Genomic DNA, 19,826 nt, shown 5'->3' with positions numbered 1-19,826 from the left:
GCCTTCTGTCAGCACAAGTGATGGGGTTTACCTGCGTATAACTCAGGTTTGCTTACTAAAGGTCCTGTTTCTAACCCTGCCATCTATGATGTTCTTCTCCTGTCAGCCTTGAGAATACCCTACCAAAGGTGGGCGACTGATGGGTCATATCCTAACGGAAAAGGTTTCAGTTGTTAATTGGAAATTACTTTTGGTAATAATAGATTTAAATCTGTCAGTAAAGAAAATGTTAAGTTGAAATATTTTTACTAGTTTACTGCCTATTATAGGCACGTATTTTTAGGAATATTCAATTTAAAAAATGTTATTTACTAGTTCATTAGGTAAATATTTGAACATACCAGGATAAAGACGTGTTGTATTGTAAGTATTACTGTTTGATACACTCAGAACATTAAAAATCATTTATGAAGCAATTGCTAGTGCAGCTCTTGGCAGATGGAGCAGTTCTCTCAGTCGTGTGAAGCACAGCAGTTCTAATAACGCGTTCCTGTAAGAGAGCAGCGTGTCCTGGGCCGGTGTTGGCAGGCCGGTTGCCCCGGGTGCCCTGGTTGTTGTGTTCCCGCAGTGGTGCCCGCGCAGCCGCAGCTGCCCCCCAGCGCAGCCCTGCAGCCGAGCCGCCCCCCGCAGCCCCTGACCCTGCCCGGCGCGCTGGCCACGCAGCAGCAGCAGCAGAAACTGCGGCTCCAGAGAATCCAGATGGAGAGGGAGCGAATTCGGATGCGTCAGGAGGAGTTACTGCGACAGGTAACACCAAAGATACTCTTGGTTTGTTCAAGAGCTTTTAGTTCCATGCAACCAAATTTTTAACAAGTATAATTAGTAGTTCTGTTACTTTATGTCAAGACTAACTATGGTTTTACAGAAGGGTCACCAAAAAGCTAATATAAACAGATAATTTCATTTTTTTTTCTCAAAACTGAACAGAACACGGGATGGCCATCAGTCAGAAGTTACTGACCTGGCATCTTTCTTACCAGTCTTTCTTAATAGTCATGTAAGGGCCCAATTCTCTTCTGTGTCTGTCCATAAGCAACTAGGGCAACTAACACTGATTCATGTGCAGTTTAACTTGGTTTGCATAGGAGACCATGTTCATACTTCACTCAGGATAAAGGAAGAGCATATGGAATTGTCCTCGACTCCAGTCTGTACTCTCTTGATTTGCACCCTTTGCCTTTTAGTTAAAATAAAATCACATTCACATCTGACATGAATACCTCTGATCTGAAGACTTTTCAGAGTTGGTTATTTGTGGATGTTTTGCTTATTGTTCTATTTCTTAAGTTTCAGCTCTATATAATGACCTCATACTGTACAAAATAGATATGTAATTTCCTTTATACTGCCTTAAGAAAACAAAGTTTTAAGAATTGTGTTTCATCTGTTACAGACAAGTCCACTAGTGGTGTTGTCTTTGTGTGGCGTATTAATCGGCTTCCTTAGTGGAAAAAAGGAAAAGATAATCTGTTTCTCTCAAAAACAGCATGAAAGAAGTACACTTTATCAAGAAACATATAATTATTTGTAGCCTTGTAAATGCTGCAGTTACCAATTCTAAGTACCTTTAAAAACAGCAACTTTCACAAGATTAAAGTGGCAGTCCCTGACATGAGCGGTGGTCTCAAGTCTTTTGTGTGGCTTCTCCTTTCCCATGAGGAGCTCATGACAGAGATGGATGTGAGAAGAGAGTGGGGATATTTGGTAGGAGCTTAGTCATGATTGTCTTCATGCTAACAACATGTTTAGTTATTATTACTTTCTTTGGCTCTATTATTGATTCAAGGTGCAAATTGAAGCAAATTAGGCTTCAAAACAGTTGTGCCATTAACACAAGGGAAGGTTTTGCTGCTTTGCTGACTTTGAAACCAATACATTCACAGCACTCTGCAGCTGTGCCATACTCATAGACTTCACTCACTGTGCCCAGTGCCACCCTGTCCTTGTTGTTTGTTGAAGCTCCGCATTGCATGAAGCAGTACAGCATCACTTTGCATTACGAAGTTTTGCAACTGGTGTAACTCTTAGGGAGGGAAGCAAGATGCAAAATCTCTTCTTCCTCACAGAAAGTTGTGAACTTCCTTCCAGTAACCTCAGAATCCGGAACCCTGGCAGCTGAGGGTGCAATTATGCTCTTGGGTCATCATTGTCCAAGTACAGTTACTCCTGTCCTGGCCTTCCCTTGCTGTTTTTGCTTTTCTAGTGTAACCTATCTAAGGGAAAAATGCTGAGTAAGGGTGTATGCTGCTACTAGCAGCTGTGAGGAAGAGCTGAGCATTTCAGTGAGAGGGGAAGGATTTTTTGGAGGGTCACAAACCTTTCAGCCCAGTAGCAGCTGCTGGCTCTCCACAGCCATTCCTGGCAGCAGCTGCTGGGGTGGAGCAGCATGCCCAGCCAGGAAGAGGTCATAGCTCTGAAACTCTTGGCTTAGGGAATTTCTTTCCTTCTTTGTTCTCCTCTTCATGTAGTTGCTGAAACCCTAGAACTCTAGATTCAGTACATGCCAGAAGGGCAGAATTTCAAAAAAACAGTATGATAGTGTCTATTTAAAGGTTTCCTTACTCAGTTTTATTATTCTATAAGGAGTTAATGTTCTTTTATACTAATTTGGTTCTGCCAGCTTTCCAAAGGAAAAGACAGAATCTGCTTGCTACTTAAGAGCTTCTTGGAAATGGAAGTTGGTAGAGGTAATGTCAGTCAGAAATCTCTGAAAGGTCCTTCAGAGAAGGTACCCCAGCACTTGTCTGTGTGCACCAGGGCCATCATGCACTGTATTTGTGCATACATTTGAAGTGTACAAATAGTCCCAAAAATGCAACACTTTTCAGATGCTTCTTTCTGGTCCAGGGCTCCTATTGCATAAATTGTCCACAGAAGGTTACAGGGCCTTAGAAAAGGCTGAAGAAGCAGTGGAGGAACATGCAAAGGAGCATTTATTACTGTTTGTCCTCGCAGAGTAGACTTTACTGGCCTGCTACAACCTGAAGAGAAAAGTAACCCGCTGTGCTCCTTCCACTGCACAGACTGGCTGAGGGTGTGATTTACTGGTGGCACAGGCAATGTCTACATCTCTTGCTTTCCACCCTAAGTATGAAGACTGGCAGAAGAGGAATTCCACCTACCAGCAATGTAAATGCACTGTAAAAATGCTCTCACTCATCTCCCCCAGCTGGAAATGGGGATTTGGCAACTAAGGATGGAACTCAGGTCAGCTCTGCTGAGAAGAGTTCCAGGAAATTTGACAAGAAATTTCTGTGCTTGTCTGGCATACAGCTAAAAAAGGGTTTACATCAGAACTGTGTTCTGAGCCAGTGAATCATTCAACTCACTGTTGAATGATTTTAAAGCTGTGAAGCTTTAAAAGTGTTTTGAAGATAACCACTCATGAAGTTTTTGACATGACTCTTTGATATCAGAATACTGTGGGGTTTTTTAGTTTATTTTATTTTGTTACTTGTTTTGAAAGTCTTCTTTGGGTTTATGTGTATCACAGTGCCAAGCAGATAATTAAAGGCACTTGGTCCTTTCTTAGCTGAATGCGAGAGATGGTCTCTTCTGGCCACAGTGGAGGCACCCTCCTGAAATGAAAGACTGAGAGCTCACTGGCATGGCTGAGACTGATATTGCTGCTCACAGGGCTGCGGGACATCTCTGCCATTTTTTGCCAGTCTTTCATCCTAGGGTAGGATATTTACAAATATTCTTCTTTAAAACCTTGTAGTCATACTTAGAATAGAGAACAGGACATAATAAGATAGCATAAAGCTCTGGATATTATGTAGTTTCTCCATTACCATTGCTGTAATAATGTCAAAGGAGCAAAGGAATCTGACATCTGTAGCAGTACTAAAATTGTAATGTGACTTCTGAACAAATGACCTACAGCAGAAGAACATATGTCATGTATGGTGGAGCCAGTGCTCTGTCTGCTTCCCCAGCCAAATCTGACTCCAGTGTGCAAGAGTCTGTTGTTCCACATTTTAAAAGTACACATGCAGTTAATACTACAAGCAACAGGCAATATGTTGAAATAAAGACATGGGAGCTGAGCCATTCCCCAAGGGAGAGTCAATCAAGTAACTCCATAATAAATGCGCTGGGTTTTGCAACAAAGAAGAGACAGGAAGTTAGATTATGTAACTGATAGTGGGAGTTTTTCTTTATGGTGCTGCAGGCTTTTCAGCTTACAGATGTTTTGCTTTGGATGGCCTGTCTAAATCTCGTGTGGCTGTAGATGTCATTCTTATATTTTAAAAAATGTACTGAAAATATCTGCATGTGGACAGCTAAAAAAAATACCTTCCCCTTCTCTGAGGTTTGTACATTTTCACAGACTCCAGCTGATCAAATTCTAAGTAGAAATGTCACAATTAAAATTGTCACTTCACAAATTTAATTATAAACCTATCATACATAAGCTATTAAGAATCTTAAGAATGTTTGTTCTTAACACTTGCTAAATACCGACACCATCTAATGTAAACTATAATTTATCAGTGAATATATTGATAATTTTGTTATAAAGGGAACTCTGCCTTTATGGGCACCTATATATGTTACATTACTCACAAAGAGACTAGACCATTCCTCCTCAATGAAACAAATAATTGAAAACATAGTACAACATCACATTCTAGCTTTGAAGCCCTGTTGATCCTTTCTGTGCTGGGGAGACCAAATGATTGAATCAGAGAAGAGAAGTTTTCTACTAGGATTTAAATGAGATATTTACTTTGCTTGTTTCATTAAAAAAGTAACTTGAGTTAATTATGGCAAAAATAAGTACAGCTTTATTATTTTAAGATCTTAGGATTTTTGTTTGGAACACCCAGTTGGAGTCAGACAACTTCTATATAGAACTCTGTACCACTAGATGTCATGTGTGTTTCACAGAGATAATGCTGGAAGAATTTCTCTTTCAGGAAGAGTTGCAAAATAAGTTTCCTTTGGCTCTGATTGCTTGTTTGTCATCCTGCAGATAGCAGACATGAGACAGGTCATTAAGCAAATGCTTATTATTAGGCAGAGTGTTCATTCTAAAGATTATTGAGTCACAGTCTTGGTTCCAGTGGTTTTCTTGTAACATGTTAAGTATTTTGTGGTAGCTGAATTACAGGACTGCCTTCCAGACATGGTAGGACTGATAGCTAGATTCTGTGGTGCTTTAAGTCAGCACAGGTGGGCATGAAAGACACTGTCTGTCTACAGAATGGTTTTCTTCATATCAGTGTAAACGAATACTCATCAATGACATCACTCAGAATTACTTTCCTTCAGTGTATATGTTAATGTGTTCGCTTATTACGTGACTACGGTATTTCATTTATATTTATTTGTCTTTTCAGGAAGCTGCTCTTTGCAGACAACTTCCTATGGAATCAGAAAGCATGGTCCCAGTTCAGACAGCTGTGAACACCCCTGCCATGACACAGGACATGAGGCCTATTACAAATAATGGATCTGATCCTTTCTTGAACAGGCAAGTTCATTCTTCATTAGGCAATTGCTTCTGGTGCCTTCTCAAGGCTATTATAGGTGTCTCTCTAAAATAGTTCCTATATCATCTTCTTTTTTATTTACTGTAAACAGGGGTTATGGCTGAGTGGTGGGCCTGAAATCTTTCAGTTTATGCTTCAAGAAGGAATCTTAAAAAAAAGCAATAAATTGTAATAGGTGGTTTTAATTCTATTGTTAGTGTATATGGAAGACTAGGTAGAATAAGTATGTTACTTAAGTGTAAGTACACACAACCTTTTAGGCTGTCAGAACTGATTTCAATTAGAGAGTTATTTATGCGTGTGTGTATTTCAAAATTTAAGAGTGACCTCGCTTAAATTACTTTGTTGTTTGGGGTGATGTGACCCAAATATTATGTTGGCTGATCAGTGGCCCACAGTTACAGGATGAGGCTTAATGACTCAGTATCCATTTCTGATATGTAATCTCCTGTGTTCTCTTCTAACACTGTGCTCAGGAACTGTGTCTATCAGAGCATCTTTACTGAGTGTTTTTCATGTTTCAATTTGTAGTGGGCCGTACCACTCCAGGGAGCAGAGTACAGACAGTGGCTTGGGATTGGGATGCTACAGTATACCAACAACACCTGAAGATTTCCTCAGCAACGTAGATGAGATGGATACAGGTAGAATACTCAGACTTAGCTTAAAGTATAATCCATGTATTATGACTAGTAATGTTTTATAATTGCATAGCTGAATGATAATCTCCAGCTTTCCTAATCAAGAGAACAGACCAACACTGTGGGGGAAAATGCCTAGAAGGTGCTTAGTGCCCCGAGGGTTCTCAGCTTTAACTTAGATCCAGATTCTGCCCTTTTACCTCAGTCTGATATTAAACAGAATAAATAAAACCTGGAAAATGCAAGCCTTAATTTCTGTTTTCGTACTATTGTCCATGGTAGGGGGACAAAAAAGCTTGTTATGGGTTGCATGTACAAATCAATACATTTTCTGACTGGGAAATAAGTCTTGCTTGTAAGTCTCTTACAATGGCAAAGTTGCATTTGCCTTCAAATAGAATGTATTTAGCTAGCTTACATTTTGATACATATTTATTTTATGTTACTGTCCTCATGGTGTTTAAAATATTGAAATAATTTACTAGGAAATCAAAGTTTTTTTTTCAGAGAGTGAAATTCTCAGCACTTCCTCACCTAAAGTTCCTTTTGAAGTCATTAGAAATTCAGTATTATGCAGAGATTGAAAGATTTATCTATTAAAGGTTTTCATGCTTGTTCTTATTAATTTATGGGGGGAAAAAAAAAAAAGAGTAATATTACAGACCTAAATTGCTGTAAAGCACTTTTTTCAGTTCTTCCTCCAGACAGCATTGCCCCTGGTGCAGGGATCAGGATGGAAGTGTACATGAGGGTCCTTTGCTGCTTCTTGGGCAGACCAGGAAACAAACTTGAAACTGTCATGCTTCCCACGTGGAAGACCAGAGCTGGATGCTTTGAGCGCTGCTGGAAAGGACCTTTGGACCTTTTGTGCTTTTGAGATCAAAGCAAGAATGTGAAATGTATTCTTAGGAGAATATGTACTCTATACCTAAATGCAGTTTTGACATGTGTGTGTTGAGTAGGAGTGCTCCCAAGTACTCGTGGGAAAGGGGGAATCAATTTTTATGTCAATTTTGTTGTTTTAAATTACTCATAGTAAGACTTTGTACTTCAAAAGTTCTTCTTTATTTTTCCTAGGAGAAACTATAGCACAGACAACAATGAACATAAATCCACAACAAACACGTTTCCCTGATTTCCTCGACTGTCTTCCAGGGACAAACGTTGATCTTGGGACTCTAGAGTCAGAAGACTTGATCCCTATTCTCAACGATGTGGAGTCAGTGCTTAACAAAAACGAGCCCTTCCTTACCTGGCTGTAATCAAGCAATGCTTGTTGGGCCTACAGTGCAATTCAGATTTCTTTTTCCTTTTGAGGTAGGCATAGAATATCTGAATATCCTCAAGAGATACAACATGCTGCCTTATTGACTTTTGTTACATCATCTTTATGGTCAGTTTAATATCTGTCTGAATTTGATTGATACTAATTTAAGTATGAAATACATATATATATATTTATATATAAAATACATACATGGATATATATTTCTTTAAAAAACCCATACCACTTTACACATCTGTGTACTTTTTTACCTTCTCAAACCAGGCAGAAATGCTTCACTTTTAGGACAGAAATTGGCTAATGTTTGTGCATATCCCTGACTGATCTCCTGGGTACTGATTGACATCACAGACCCTTTGTGAATCAGAAAAGCCAACTCCTAGGTCACTTGGTTCAAAAATAGTGCAAATCATCAGGACATGAGAGCAGTTTTATTATTATGTTTATGACAATACTATCTGAAGCTTTTTTAAAATCAACTTACTTAAGCCTTAAAAAGCTTTTTTAGTTCTTAGTGACTAACTGTTCTGTGTAGAATGCAGCTCAAATATGATCCATATCAAACATAATAATTTGTGAAGGCACAAACAATACTATAGCAGTTTCTTTTTTTCAATTACTGTATAGTTTTCAGAAAATAATTACTTCTAGTCTCAAAGTACCAGAATTGTTTAGCAATTTTTACATTTTTACACTACAATAATGTTACAAAATAAACCAGGCTGGCACTGACTGTTGCCTTTTAAAAACAAAGAAATGTATTATAAACAAGCATTTTCTAAAAATTCTTAGATTTTTTAGTTTATTATATTAAGCACTACAGTTTTGTAACTTAACACATGAACAAGCAATTTTTTATATATATAAAATCTGTGGCAAGTATCTTAAGTGCAAAAATATTCTTTTAAAATCAGTTCTGGAAAATGTGGCACAACTTGTTAATGTCATACATAGGGGGAGAAAAACCTTCCTCATACTATTTTCAGTGATGTTTTTAACTGACAGTGTGAAAATACATGTAGTTCTATACATGAAAAAGAACCAGGAACTTCATCAGGGCACTGCTAAAGCAGCATTGGGACTCACCTGGTAAAGCTGCTTAGTTTTCATGTCTTTCACTTACCATAACTGGTGCACAGGACATGAGGCATGTGCTGTGTGTTCTTGCCTGTTATATATCCTACAAAACTTCCTTCTCAGAGGTTTGGGACTGAGAGACATCAAGAACATTAAACCTGCAGTTCCCCTGAAATGCAAATGAAGTCCTGAATATTCTTAAATGTTTTGAAATTATCTTATTTATAATTAATGGATATAAGCATTTTGTATTGAAGAATAGGTAATTTTATGAAAGGCATTATAATTTCTCTCTAAGCTTAATCCAGGCTATGTAAAGAGAAGAGATGTAGCACTAAGTTTAAATGTGTGTTTGCCAGGTCAGATAACACTTAGCAAGATCTTACTGATGCATCAGAATATTGACCCTTAAAGACTTTTTTCCATCTGGTTGGGTGAAGGTAGGTGAACAGGTCAGCGATGAAGTGGTGGGAATACAGAGTAGATTTGGAAGATGAATGATGAGGTAATAAATGTAGATCCTTGCTGGGAAGAATGGCTACAGACAGGGGTACGTAGCAAATGAATCTTCGGTGTTCAGTGAAAAACTTAAGAGAAGCACTCAATAAAGTAAATGACCATGTCTGTGATGAACTTCTAAGTGTACATGATGTTACAGGATGGAAAATAAAAAGCACACACACTGAAATTTTGAAAAAAGAGATATTAGGCAAAGACCTACAGTTGTGACATTTTATGACATAGTAAAAAGTAGCTTTTAAAAAAATGTTTTTGGGGGTTTTTTAATAGAAAAAGAGATGTAACAGCAGAGTAGTTGTGTCTGCACAGAATTTAATTGCTGAATGGGCATTGTGTTTCTTTTATAATTTCGTGGGGTTATTAGTTGGGGTTTTTTTTTTATTCTGGCTAGTTTTGCTAACTGTTGAGATAGCATAAACTTCTTTTCAATAAACAGGGGACCGGGCAGGGCTGACCAATATTACTGTAATTAGTTTTGAACTCTCTCTTTTAAGGATTTCTTCAGGTTGTCAGCCTAAATGAAAAATAGATGGTCCTAAGGCTTTGTTGTTTAGTACCATGACTGATGTTGGTAAAGAATTGGAGATCTTGTGGTAAACTTTCAAGGCCATGTCACCAGCACTGCTGATTTGGCATAAGGAGCCGACAGGCACTGTGCTGGGATGACCCACAGCAGCTGTGGACCTGAGTGCTGGTGTGGCCCAGGTGGCAGTGCCTATCAACAGGTTATGCCTAGGGAATGCAGTTTGTTCATTTGCTAGCCGGTCTGCACCATTGAACATGCAAGTTTGTCATAACAAAGGATATTCTGAGCAGGTTGGCTAGCAGCTCTGTGAGATAGCTGGTGCTGATTCCTGCCCAGCCATGTGCATTGTTGTCAGCCAAAGGCTGTTCTTTGTATGGCAAAAACTAATACAACTTTCTAGTGAAATCGCATCAGGTATTTATCAGAATTGTGAAGCTGAAGGCTGATTCCTTTTTTATTTGTATTTCTGGTGCTTGAGTGTCTTGGTGCAAAGACCTTAAAAGGATAAAGCAATCATAAACTGTGTTTCTGTGTTACTTGCCTAATAAACCAGATCTGAAACAGGAAGGTACTGTGTGGGGCAGCACTCCAGGCTGAAACAACTGCCAGAATCTTAGGTTAGATCTTTACTCAGTCATGAAACAAATCTTGGTTAAATTAAAAGTGATTCTTTACACTGTCAGCTTTTAATTTTTGTTACGGAGATAATGTATCTGATGAAGTGCAATGACAATAAAATCTATTTTTCAAAGTTACCTTTTAAAAGAGTTTCTGGCTTTAAACAGGCTCATGGCAGAATTTTTCAGTATTCAAAGCGTATGTAATATGAAAATAAATTTATTGTTGACAATATTTTACTGTACTATTTCAGGTTTTGAGCATTTACTGTACTAAATTGTACACTGTCTACTTGTAGTATAAATACAACCAATGTGCCAGCTGGACAATTTTGCTGTGACCATTCCTGAGGGGGAATGTGTAAGTCTTGATGATACAGAAGTAATGTGACATGGTTAATTACAGTTTGTATTCTGGTAATCCTGTTAGAATGTAACTTGGGGAGGGATTGGGTTTGACTTTTTGTCAACAAATGCTGTTTGGGGGAAAGGAAGGATTTAAATCTCTATTTTAATTACAGGAAAATGTGGGTGGTTGTCCAAATAAAATTGTTTCCTAATACATACAACCATGTACATGCTAGTTCTTTAACTATTTTATTTACTTTTTTCATTTTTATATGACTTGTGTGAGCATTTATTTTTAATTTTTAGTACCTTGCAATACATTGTACTAGAGGCAATCAGATCAAACTGTTGTATCCTGGGTTTGATTCTGTTTTGTTGTTTTTTTTAAAATTTAATTATTTCTTTGATCTTTTACATGAAAAAATACAAATGAACTTAAAAGATTTTGGATGCATATTGGTTATTTAAAATAATTTCTTTACGGGAGGGGGGGCTTTGAGGGTTTTAGTATGGGCTTCCCAGGGAACGGTAAAACACTGCTTAGAATAAAGGTGCAGACATACTATTCTGTAGAAAAGGCATGCATTTTGAATTAAAATATTCAATTTTATATTGTATAGTCAATTATTCATATATGTATATACATATTCAATATGTATATTCAATTCAATATACATTTGAATTAAAATATGGGGGCAAAGACCCCACCCATGTCAGGATAATGGAAGAAGCCAGCCTTCCCACCCTCTGACAGCTGGAATGTCTCCGTGGTTTGGCATTGTTTGCCTTGCCACTGGTTATACTGTGAGTGATGTACAGTTGATGAAGAGGGAGCTGAAGCTGAACTGGAGACAGGTGGTGGACATTCAAGACTGGAATGCTGTGAGGAAACATCCCTTGTTCTGGGCTGAGCAAATAATTTTTCAACATTGTATATGTTACTTCCCTCCTTTAGAGCTGAACCTTTTGCAAAGAGTCTCCAGTTAATGCATCATTCCCCGAAAGGTGACACTGTCCTGTGGTGAATGTATCATTTGTCTGCAGTCTATTTATTGAAGACAACCAAAAAAGAGAACTAACTGTATGTAGTTCAGTTGTGCAGGGGCTTAATCAGTTTTGTCCCACTGAAGTGCATGGGCTCAAAATCACATGCTCATACTCCACATGTTGTAATCTGAGTTGTTAGATAACCAATGTGTATCCTTTTATGATAGCTCTCAGCTAAAACAGTGCCATTCAGTGTTGAATTTGCCATGCTCTCAGCACCCTGCTCACCCAGCAGGCACTCCTAATGGGTGAATAATGAAGCTTCAGCCAGCATGGGTATTTCTGAGATTTTACAAAGAATACTAATATTCTTTCTTTTGGCTACTATTTTTACTTCTGTCGTAGTGTATGTTCATATTTCTACACACTGTAACACAATGTGATCTTTAAGTTGGTCAGGGTTCCTGTGGTCTGTTAACACTTTCAGTTATCCTTGCTTGTGGCTTCTTTCTTACCATCATCTTTCTGTCCCTTCCTAGTGCTGCGCTCTATCTGTGCCTTCTTTTCAAGAATTAATGCTGGCTTTTTACATCATTCTCTGTTATGAGGTTCTAGGATTAATCCCTCTCCTTCATTTTTCTGGATGCTCTGCTGAGTAAAAACACAGAACAATCTCCACTTACTGCAGAATTGACACTACAGATGTGAGATTTGCTTGAACGTCACTGCTAGGGGAGAGGCTCAGATGTTAACTGAATAGATTTTTGAAACATCATTGTTGGCACTTCAAAGTGTGAGTTCAGCTGGGCCGTTGGTTCTGGCTCATTTACCCTTTTTCAGTACACCTGAAGGCCAAGGTGTGAATGCAGTCTGGATCACAAGATTAAATGTGTGGGCCTTGTGTCAATATCAGTTATATATTAGCTCATATTAGAAAGCCATCATGTAGCTGGGTGTCTCTTAGAAGCAGGAGCTCATTGATTATGGTTTTAGGTATCATAGCTTGCTGCCTGTTATTTCTTATCCCATCTCCCACAAAGATTTATGTACTCTATTTATTGATAGATATATCAAAGCTGTGTGCTATGCAGCTACCCATCCCTTTGTTGAATGCTGATGAGAAACATTCCTTGTTCCCAAAGGCATCATAAAAATCAAACAGGACAAATGTGAGATGAGGTGCAGGACAGCTGTCACCACAGATGAAATAATAGATGTGAGATGGTTGCACAGTGTGTGTTGAATTAAAGGGTGCTCTCAAGTTCCTGGGCAATGCAGTAGAACAGGTGGAACAGACAGCTGTTTCTGAAAAGGGTTTTTTTTTGTAATTTATCATCTTGTACAACATAATTCTCAGTACCTATATTGAACTGTTTAACATTTCTGCATAGTGCTTTCAAGTAATTCTGGATTCTTCAGATATCTCCTAGTGTAAATACACAGTACATGGCATACATTTTCTGGAAGCACAGGCCACAGAATCATTTTTTCAGCAGTAAAATTTTAGGAAACAGATATGGCCAATATTGAGAAGCGTTGAGACATCCAGCCTGGCAAGCTGGTATGTGAAAATTTGTTTCAGAATTTTTTTGAAGAAGCAAATTAGTTTATGTGAATCCCTCAAATGTCTCCAAACCCTTCTGTTTTCTCCTTGATTCCTTCGGGAAGAAGCTTTTTCTTTTAAAGTTTTAAAAGGTCTTTCCAAAAGGTACTTTTGCCTTTGAGCTAACTCTCTATTGTCTTTCCTCTCTCTTTCATAGTACTGTGCCAAATACAGCTAAATTGAACTTATACAAAGAGATTAATAAACAGCATTTGTGCTCATGTATAGATTGCAAGCTTTGAGGATTTACAAGCTACTTAACTGACCTGAATAAAATTGGAACCCAAATTTGTGTCTTGCCTGAGAATACCCTCTTTTTAAATGGAAGCTGTTTTACAAAAATAAATATAAATGTGAGAGTTGTATTTCACTTATTTTATTCCATGATGAGGGATTTCACGAGGGCTGGAAAGGGAGTCGGGGCTTCATAACACTGGTGATAGGAGGAGCCCTTCATTCTCATCTTCTTAGCCAGAGCCAGTGCATCTGAGGGCTGCTTTGTGGAGCAGCTGCAGAAGGGATTCTCCCTGGAGAGAGGTTGTCTGCAACATTCCTATTCATTAGACAGTTCCATCTCCCTGGAAGAATAAAAACATGGAGGTAATTTCCTGGCTGCTATTGCTATGACTTTCAAAGGCTTGTATTATTTCCTAATGGCAACAGTGTATGGTTTTGGCAGTATGTTAGAAAACATGACCATGGAGCTGGGGGAAGGCCAGTTTATTTTTCCTGGTTGTCAGCTAGAGGTGTGTATGTAACTCATCAGCACACAAAATAACAAAGGAGAGGCATCAGTTGCTCACCCCACAACATCCACAGCATTTGCAGTCCCCACAGATGGTCCCGAAGAGGCCGTTCACCACCTGGATGCCACAGAGCACTGCCTGGATCCCGCTCATGACCAGCAGCAAGGAGAAGAGGGTCAGGTGCCATGGGACAATATTATCAGGTGATGTACACTTCACCCACAAGGTGTGGTCAGCAAGGTAATCCCTACGTGAGAACACAACAGTTAGGAAGACCATGTTAGCTCACCAAGGAGTTTCTCACCACTCAGAGGTTGTCACTGCTGCGACATGGCCGAGCTCCTGTTCACTTCGGTGCATTTCCACTGTCACACCAGTGCTACTTATCTAGAAATTGACTTCAGTTTAGCTTCTAGATAAGTTGAAGCAAGTGATTTGGGAAAAACAAGACATCAGAAGGGAGCAATTAGAGACAAGTATGTGTTTGATACAATTGAACCATTTTTGTGTTTTGGGAAGAAAAGATCTTAGCCAAGCATGTGCCAAATGGGTTTTATCTGTTCCAGTGTTTTGTCAGGGGCATTTTTCCTGCTTTCACTTGATTACAGCATTTTTTGTGTGCGGGGATGGGTGGGGGACTGTGATCAGGACATATAATCCAGTATCTCAAAGTACAGTTGAGAACAAGGGAGTACATTGTAATCAAAACAACTGAATTATCAAAACAAATAATGAAATTATGCATGTCACCTCTTGCCCACTGAGCTGAAAATAACAGCTCTTCTATTTTAGATGCCTCATCTAAAGTAAAGGTAATAACCTCCATAATTGTTACCTTCACATTTTGATTTAATTGTAAACTGCTTAAGCACTGGCTATATTTCATATGCATATTCTTAGTGCTGACTTGTGTTCTTGTCAAGTGATTTCTGGACTGCAATCAAAACTGTGTTTGAAACAGAGCATATTTCCAAAAACTCAGAATGAGACCAAGGGAGTTGGTTTCTGGCCCTCACTGGCCCATGAGCAAATAATCCTCTACCTGTACACTTCTTGTTTTCTTTCTTTTCTTTTTTTTTTTTTTTTTTTTTTTTACCCTGAAGTAAAATGTTTTTGTATATTATGTAAGAAATGCTGCCAGGTCACTCTTGACTGAGTCAGACTGTATTAGAGGTTCTGAGGTAATGAAGAGTGTACTGCAGCCCTTGCCATTCTGTTCTGATCACATCTGCTCTCCTCAGTAGCACATTGTGCTGTTTGTTGAACTTGTCTTGACTTTAGTCTGAGCAGTGGGATAGGTGGGGTTAAGTGATAAATATACATGACAGTGAACATGTCTGAGTAGCAGAGCATGAGGAAAAAGCAGCTTGCAAATGCCATAGCCAAAATAAAATTATACATAGATTATTAATATTATATATATTATTATTAGTAGTTATTTGAATACCATTAAATTTCCATATAGTCATAGAATCACAGAATGGTTTGGGTTGGAAGGGGCCTGAAAGATCATCTCGTTCCAATCCCCCTGCCATGGTCAGGTCATTCCACCGTCCTAGATTGTTCCACACCCTCTCCGACCTGGCCTTGAACACTTCCAGGGATGGGCCATCCACAACTTCTCTGGGCAGCCTGTGCCAGTGCCTCACCCCTCCCACAGGGAAGAATTTTTTTTCCTAGTAATTGATCTAAACCTACTCTTAGTTTAAAGCCATTATCTTGTCCTGTCATTACATGCTCTTATAAAAAGTCCCTCTCCATCTTTCTTGTAGGCTTCCATCAGGTACTGGAAAGCCACAATCTGGTCACCCTGAAGCTTCTTTTCCCCAGAATGAAGAATCCCATTTCTCACAGCCTTTCTTTACAGAAGAGGTGTTCCATCCCTCTGATCATCTTGGTAGCCTCCTCCATCTGTGTCATTAATGAAAATATGAAATAACACCAGTCCCAGCAGGGATCCCTTAGGAGCACCTCTTGTCACTGGTGTTCAAGGATCCTGAGCCAGTGACCACCACCCTCTGGATGCAACCATCCAAACACTTTCTTCTCCATCTAACAGTTCACCCATCAAATCCATCTCTCTGTAATTTAGAGAGCAGGATGTTGTGGGGGATTGTGTCCAGATAAATGACTTCTGTAGTCCTTCCATTATCCACTGATGGAGTCACCCCATCATAGAAGGCCCCTGGATTGATCAGGCAGGGCTTTCCCTTGGTGAACACATTCTAGTTGACACAAATCACTTCCCTGTCCTCTATGTACATCATCAGACCTTCTAGGAGGAACTGCTCCATGGTCTTCCCAGGCACAGAGGTGAGACAGGTCGATGGCTCCCAGGGTCCTCCTTTCAACCCTTTTTAAGGGTGGGTGTATTGTTTCCACTTTTCCGGACACCTGGGGCTCCACCTGACTGCCAGGACTTTTCAAATATGGAGAGTGGCGTAGCAATTACATCAGCCAATTCCTTCAAGACTCTGAGAGGTGTCTCAATGTGTCATTTCTGTTCATCGAAGTGGAATTTATCCCTGTATGTTGCTTATCATCCCAAGAATAACCTAGGAAGATGCTGTGCATTTCTCTTTATTTGCCCTTTTGAAACTCGGTAGTTTTTACTTGCTCTTGAACCTTATGAAGTCTTGCTGTGTGCTGCAAGCACTTCTAAGAGCTTGTATAATTTAGACAAGCAGTATCATTCCCATTTTTATACAATGGATTTGGAATTTGAATCATCTCACAAACTTAAAACATGTATATATATATTTTTTTTTCTGATTGCCTTGTCTTACCCAGCCTGGAAAGGGTAGGTCCATTCTTTTCCACTTTGACATTTAGGGCCCTTGTTTAGGGCTACTGCTGACAAAATAAAGCAGTATCCAGCTCCCAGGACTCCAATGGCAGCAAATATTATAGAAGAAAACATCTGATGAAGAAAAAATAATGTTATGTTTGTTCCCTAAATTCAGCTGTTCCCTGAATTCAGCTGTTAATAGTCAAATAATCAACACCTGAACAGCTGAAGTCTATTAGTTTTCATTGCATAGTAAATGGATAACGCTTTCTTGTACTGGTATTTTAAAGCTTTGGCAGCATTGAACCTGTGTTCCTGAGGCAGAGCAGGCAGGGGCTGGCAGCAGATGGCACTGCTCCCCTCTGGGGCCTCCTGCTCCCCTGCGGCCAGACGTTCTTCTCAGGAGACTGCAAGGAAGACTGAAGTCTTGGACCACTTAAGGCATTAAAAAAATCTACAGTATCCTTTACAAGTTAGCTTTGGTATCTTGGTTATATTTGGATCAAATAATTATAGTTTTCCTTCCCAAGTCTCCCTTTAGGTTTCATATTAGTATACTTTATCTCCTCACAGGTAGTTATCAGTGTAAGCTCTAGTAGTACAATTGGAACAGTTGGGAAAGTATGTATTTATTTTTCTGGTTTTCTGTTACAGAATTTTCCATATATACTAATACGTAAGTAAATCGTGCAAGAACTAATGCTCTGAATTCTGAAATACTTGTAGCCACAGCAGTTTGTAGGCTAAGGTTATGTTCTTTATTGGAATAAAGTGATACAGGTGAAGAGAAAAACCCAATACTTTCATGTCATAGAATCATTTGGGTTGGAAATGACCTCTAATATCATCAAGTCCAATGTGATTTTTTTGTTCAGACCTCATCACAAGACTCTTGTCTTGAGCCCTGGCATGCATTTTTATGTTGATATATCTATCAGGGCTAAATTAAAAATTACGCTTTTGTAGTAGACATCATAATAATGGATTTCAGCTAAAATACCAAATTTGGTTCTCAGATATGCTGATGGTGATAAGGCCCATAGGACTCTTGTAGTACAGTGTACTTGGTACTCTTGAGTGTATTAACACTCCCCAGTCAGCTGCACTCTAGCACGCTGCCAGCAGAGAAGGCAGGCTGGTTTGCAGGCAGCACCACACACCTGCAGGCTGCCCCCACTCAGCCATGCTGGCCCTGGCCCCTGTGTGTGACCCTGGTCACCCCCTGGCTGGGCAGCACAAACACCACAGTGCTTGGGTGCTTGTGGAGTGGTGTGTGCTCTGCAAAACTCAGCTAGCTTCTCTTCACTGCTTGCAGAAAATGGATCGTGCAGTGTTGTAAAGATAAACACATGGCTCCGTTTCCCCCTTCTCAAAGTTCAGCCTGTTTTGTTGGTATTGCATGAAGACAGCATCGAAGAGAGAATTTAGGGAAAGCTCTTTGGTCAACCTCATAAGCATGAATCTTTTCCTATTTGTTTTCCTCTCCTTTTTTTTTTTTCCTCAGTGGAAAATGTGTTCCTTTATTTAAAAACTGTAATGATCTACTTGATCCAGAGAATTTATTTCCAAAAGACATATTTTCCTACTAGAAATATTTTTTTTTCTGACTTAATTTTTAAACTAAAAAGCTTGAGATATTTACTAGTGTCTGAAAGTATTCTTTGGAAACTTTTTGATGTGAAAATAAGCTATAAATTCAAAGTGGAGCCTCGCCCACACTGCATTGAAGTAGGAGGTTGGATTAGGTGATCTCTCGAGGTCTATACCTTCCTGAAAATCTTCCTGTGAATCTGAGATACAGCTCATTTTGTGGGCCTGCAGTGAGTTGGGAATGTAGTGTCTAACTGCCAGGGTGATTTTAAAAGCTGCCAACAAAAAATGGCTAAGGAGAGGACTGTTGTACTCTGCAAAACAAAATGTAGATCTTTCAGCAATAAATTTTAATTGTGATAGTAACTATAAGTATCTTGATATCCTTCTGCTATCCTGATAGCAAAAACCAATGAGGCCATACTGTTGTGGTACCTGTGGTAAAACATCAGAGGCATAATACAATTTTTACAGCCTGCTGTTTCTGCTTCCCAGCACTCAAGCAAATGGCAGGTCTCTTTGTCCCACACTCAAGACAGCCTCTATCTAGACTCACAATGACTGTGAGAGGAAAATACATGTATCAGTAACAATTTAGCTTTTACTTTTTTTGCCATGTTTCCTTTCACTTACCGCAAACCTCTTTCCACAGCTCCGATTCCCACAGCATCCACAGCAATCATTATTCTGAAGGCCCAAAAATACCAAGGCAGGGAAGATCATCTACGAATAACAGAAATATAGTTTGAATTGGGATGAATTCAAATTACATCTTCTTTAAAATATAATAATTATATGGGGGGTTATATTCTTATCATTAGTTTAAGTTACTTATTGCCAAACCTTTGGATGGTTTATAACTTATTTGTTTATCAAAGAGCAATTTGCAGTCCTGAGAAAATTTAACAATGCAAGTCATGGCTGCGGGTGGGGGGAAGGTAGAAATGTCTGAATTTAGACACTTACCAATATGCCTGATCCCAAGATCCCTCCAAAGTACCAAACTTCATCTGTAATGTGTGTACTGTCTTCAGCCACTTTTCCTCCAGGGAAAAACAACAAAATGTTAGCAAGGGTGCAAAGCACGGCCAGGGGGATGAGAGTACCTCCCAGGCACTTGGCACAGCCTCCCGTGCACATGCTTCTTTAAATAATTGCAAACACAGTTGAAGATAAAATAAAATCTTTCAGATGTTCTCAGAAGTGATTTATAAAAAGAAGCTTCTCAGTGTACTTTGCAAAATCCAGTTTCTGTTGTGCCGTTAGAGGAGTTGAGCCTGTGGAATGCTCCTGTCAGTGTTCCTGCAGTCAATCGAAAATGCACTGTGCTGGTTTTTTATATGTCCTTGAAACCGTGATGTCAATTTTCTGAACGTCCGTAAATGAAGTTACGCTCAGGGCAGCCTCTCATTTTACTATGACAACCCACAAAATCTGTTAATATTTTACTAAGGTGGCTGACACACTTCATAATCTGGGCTCAGGTCATGGGTTGATTCCTGTCTTAGCTCTGGATCATCATTTTTACAACACATGATCTTTCTTCATACGAGAAAATACTTCTTTTGTATGGACTGACATAAAAATGCATAAAAATCAGC

General features: G+C 39.2%; 2 protein-coding genes across 2 annotated transcripts in view; one reads left to right on the top strand and one right to left on the bottom strand.

The window, feature by feature from the left end:
- WWTR1 (WW domain containing transcription regulator 1) overlaps nt 1-10,729 on the top strand; it is a 39,553-nt gene extending 28,824 nt beyond the window's left edge. Inside the window, exons 3-6 of the mRNA XM_039713746.1 lie at nt 569-747; nt 5,346-5,479; nt 6,030-6,142; nt 7,217-10,729. Of these exons, the coding sequence (XP_039569680.1) occupies nt 569-747; nt 5,346-5,479; nt 6,030-6,142; nt 7,217-7,401 (611 nt within the window). The 3' untranslated portion in view covers nt 7,402-10,729. The remainder of the gene's footprint in view (nt 1-568; nt 748-5,345; nt 5,480-6,029; nt 6,143-7,216) is intronic.
- TM4SF4 (transmembrane 4 L six family member 4) lies at nt 9,989-19,547 on the bottom strand. Its single transcript, XM_039713748.1, has 5 exons — nt 19,192-19,547; nt 18,859-18,948; nt 16,634-16,767; nt 13,905-14,094; nt 9,989-13,679 (listed from the first exon to the last, which is right to left on the bottom strand). The coding sequence occupies exons 1-5, from the start codon at nt 19,363-19,365 to the stop codon at nt 13,662-13,664; spliced, it is 606 nt and encodes a 201-aa protein (XP_039569682.1). The 5' UTR covers nt 19,366-19,547; the 3' UTR covers nt 9,989-13,661.
- Between the last annotated feature and the right edge of the window lie 279 nt (nt 19,548-19,826).

This window comes from Passer montanus, unplaced genomic scaffold (assembly GCF_014805655.1).
Source record: "Passer montanus isolate IOZ18808 unplaced genomic scaffold, ASM1480565v1 scaffold29, whole genome shotgun sequence".
Classification (NCBI taxonomy): domain Eukaryota; kingdom Metazoa; phylum Chordata; class Aves; order Passeriformes; family Passeridae; genus Passer; species Passer montanus.
This window is presented reverse-complemented; position numbering and strand designations above follow the sequence as displayed.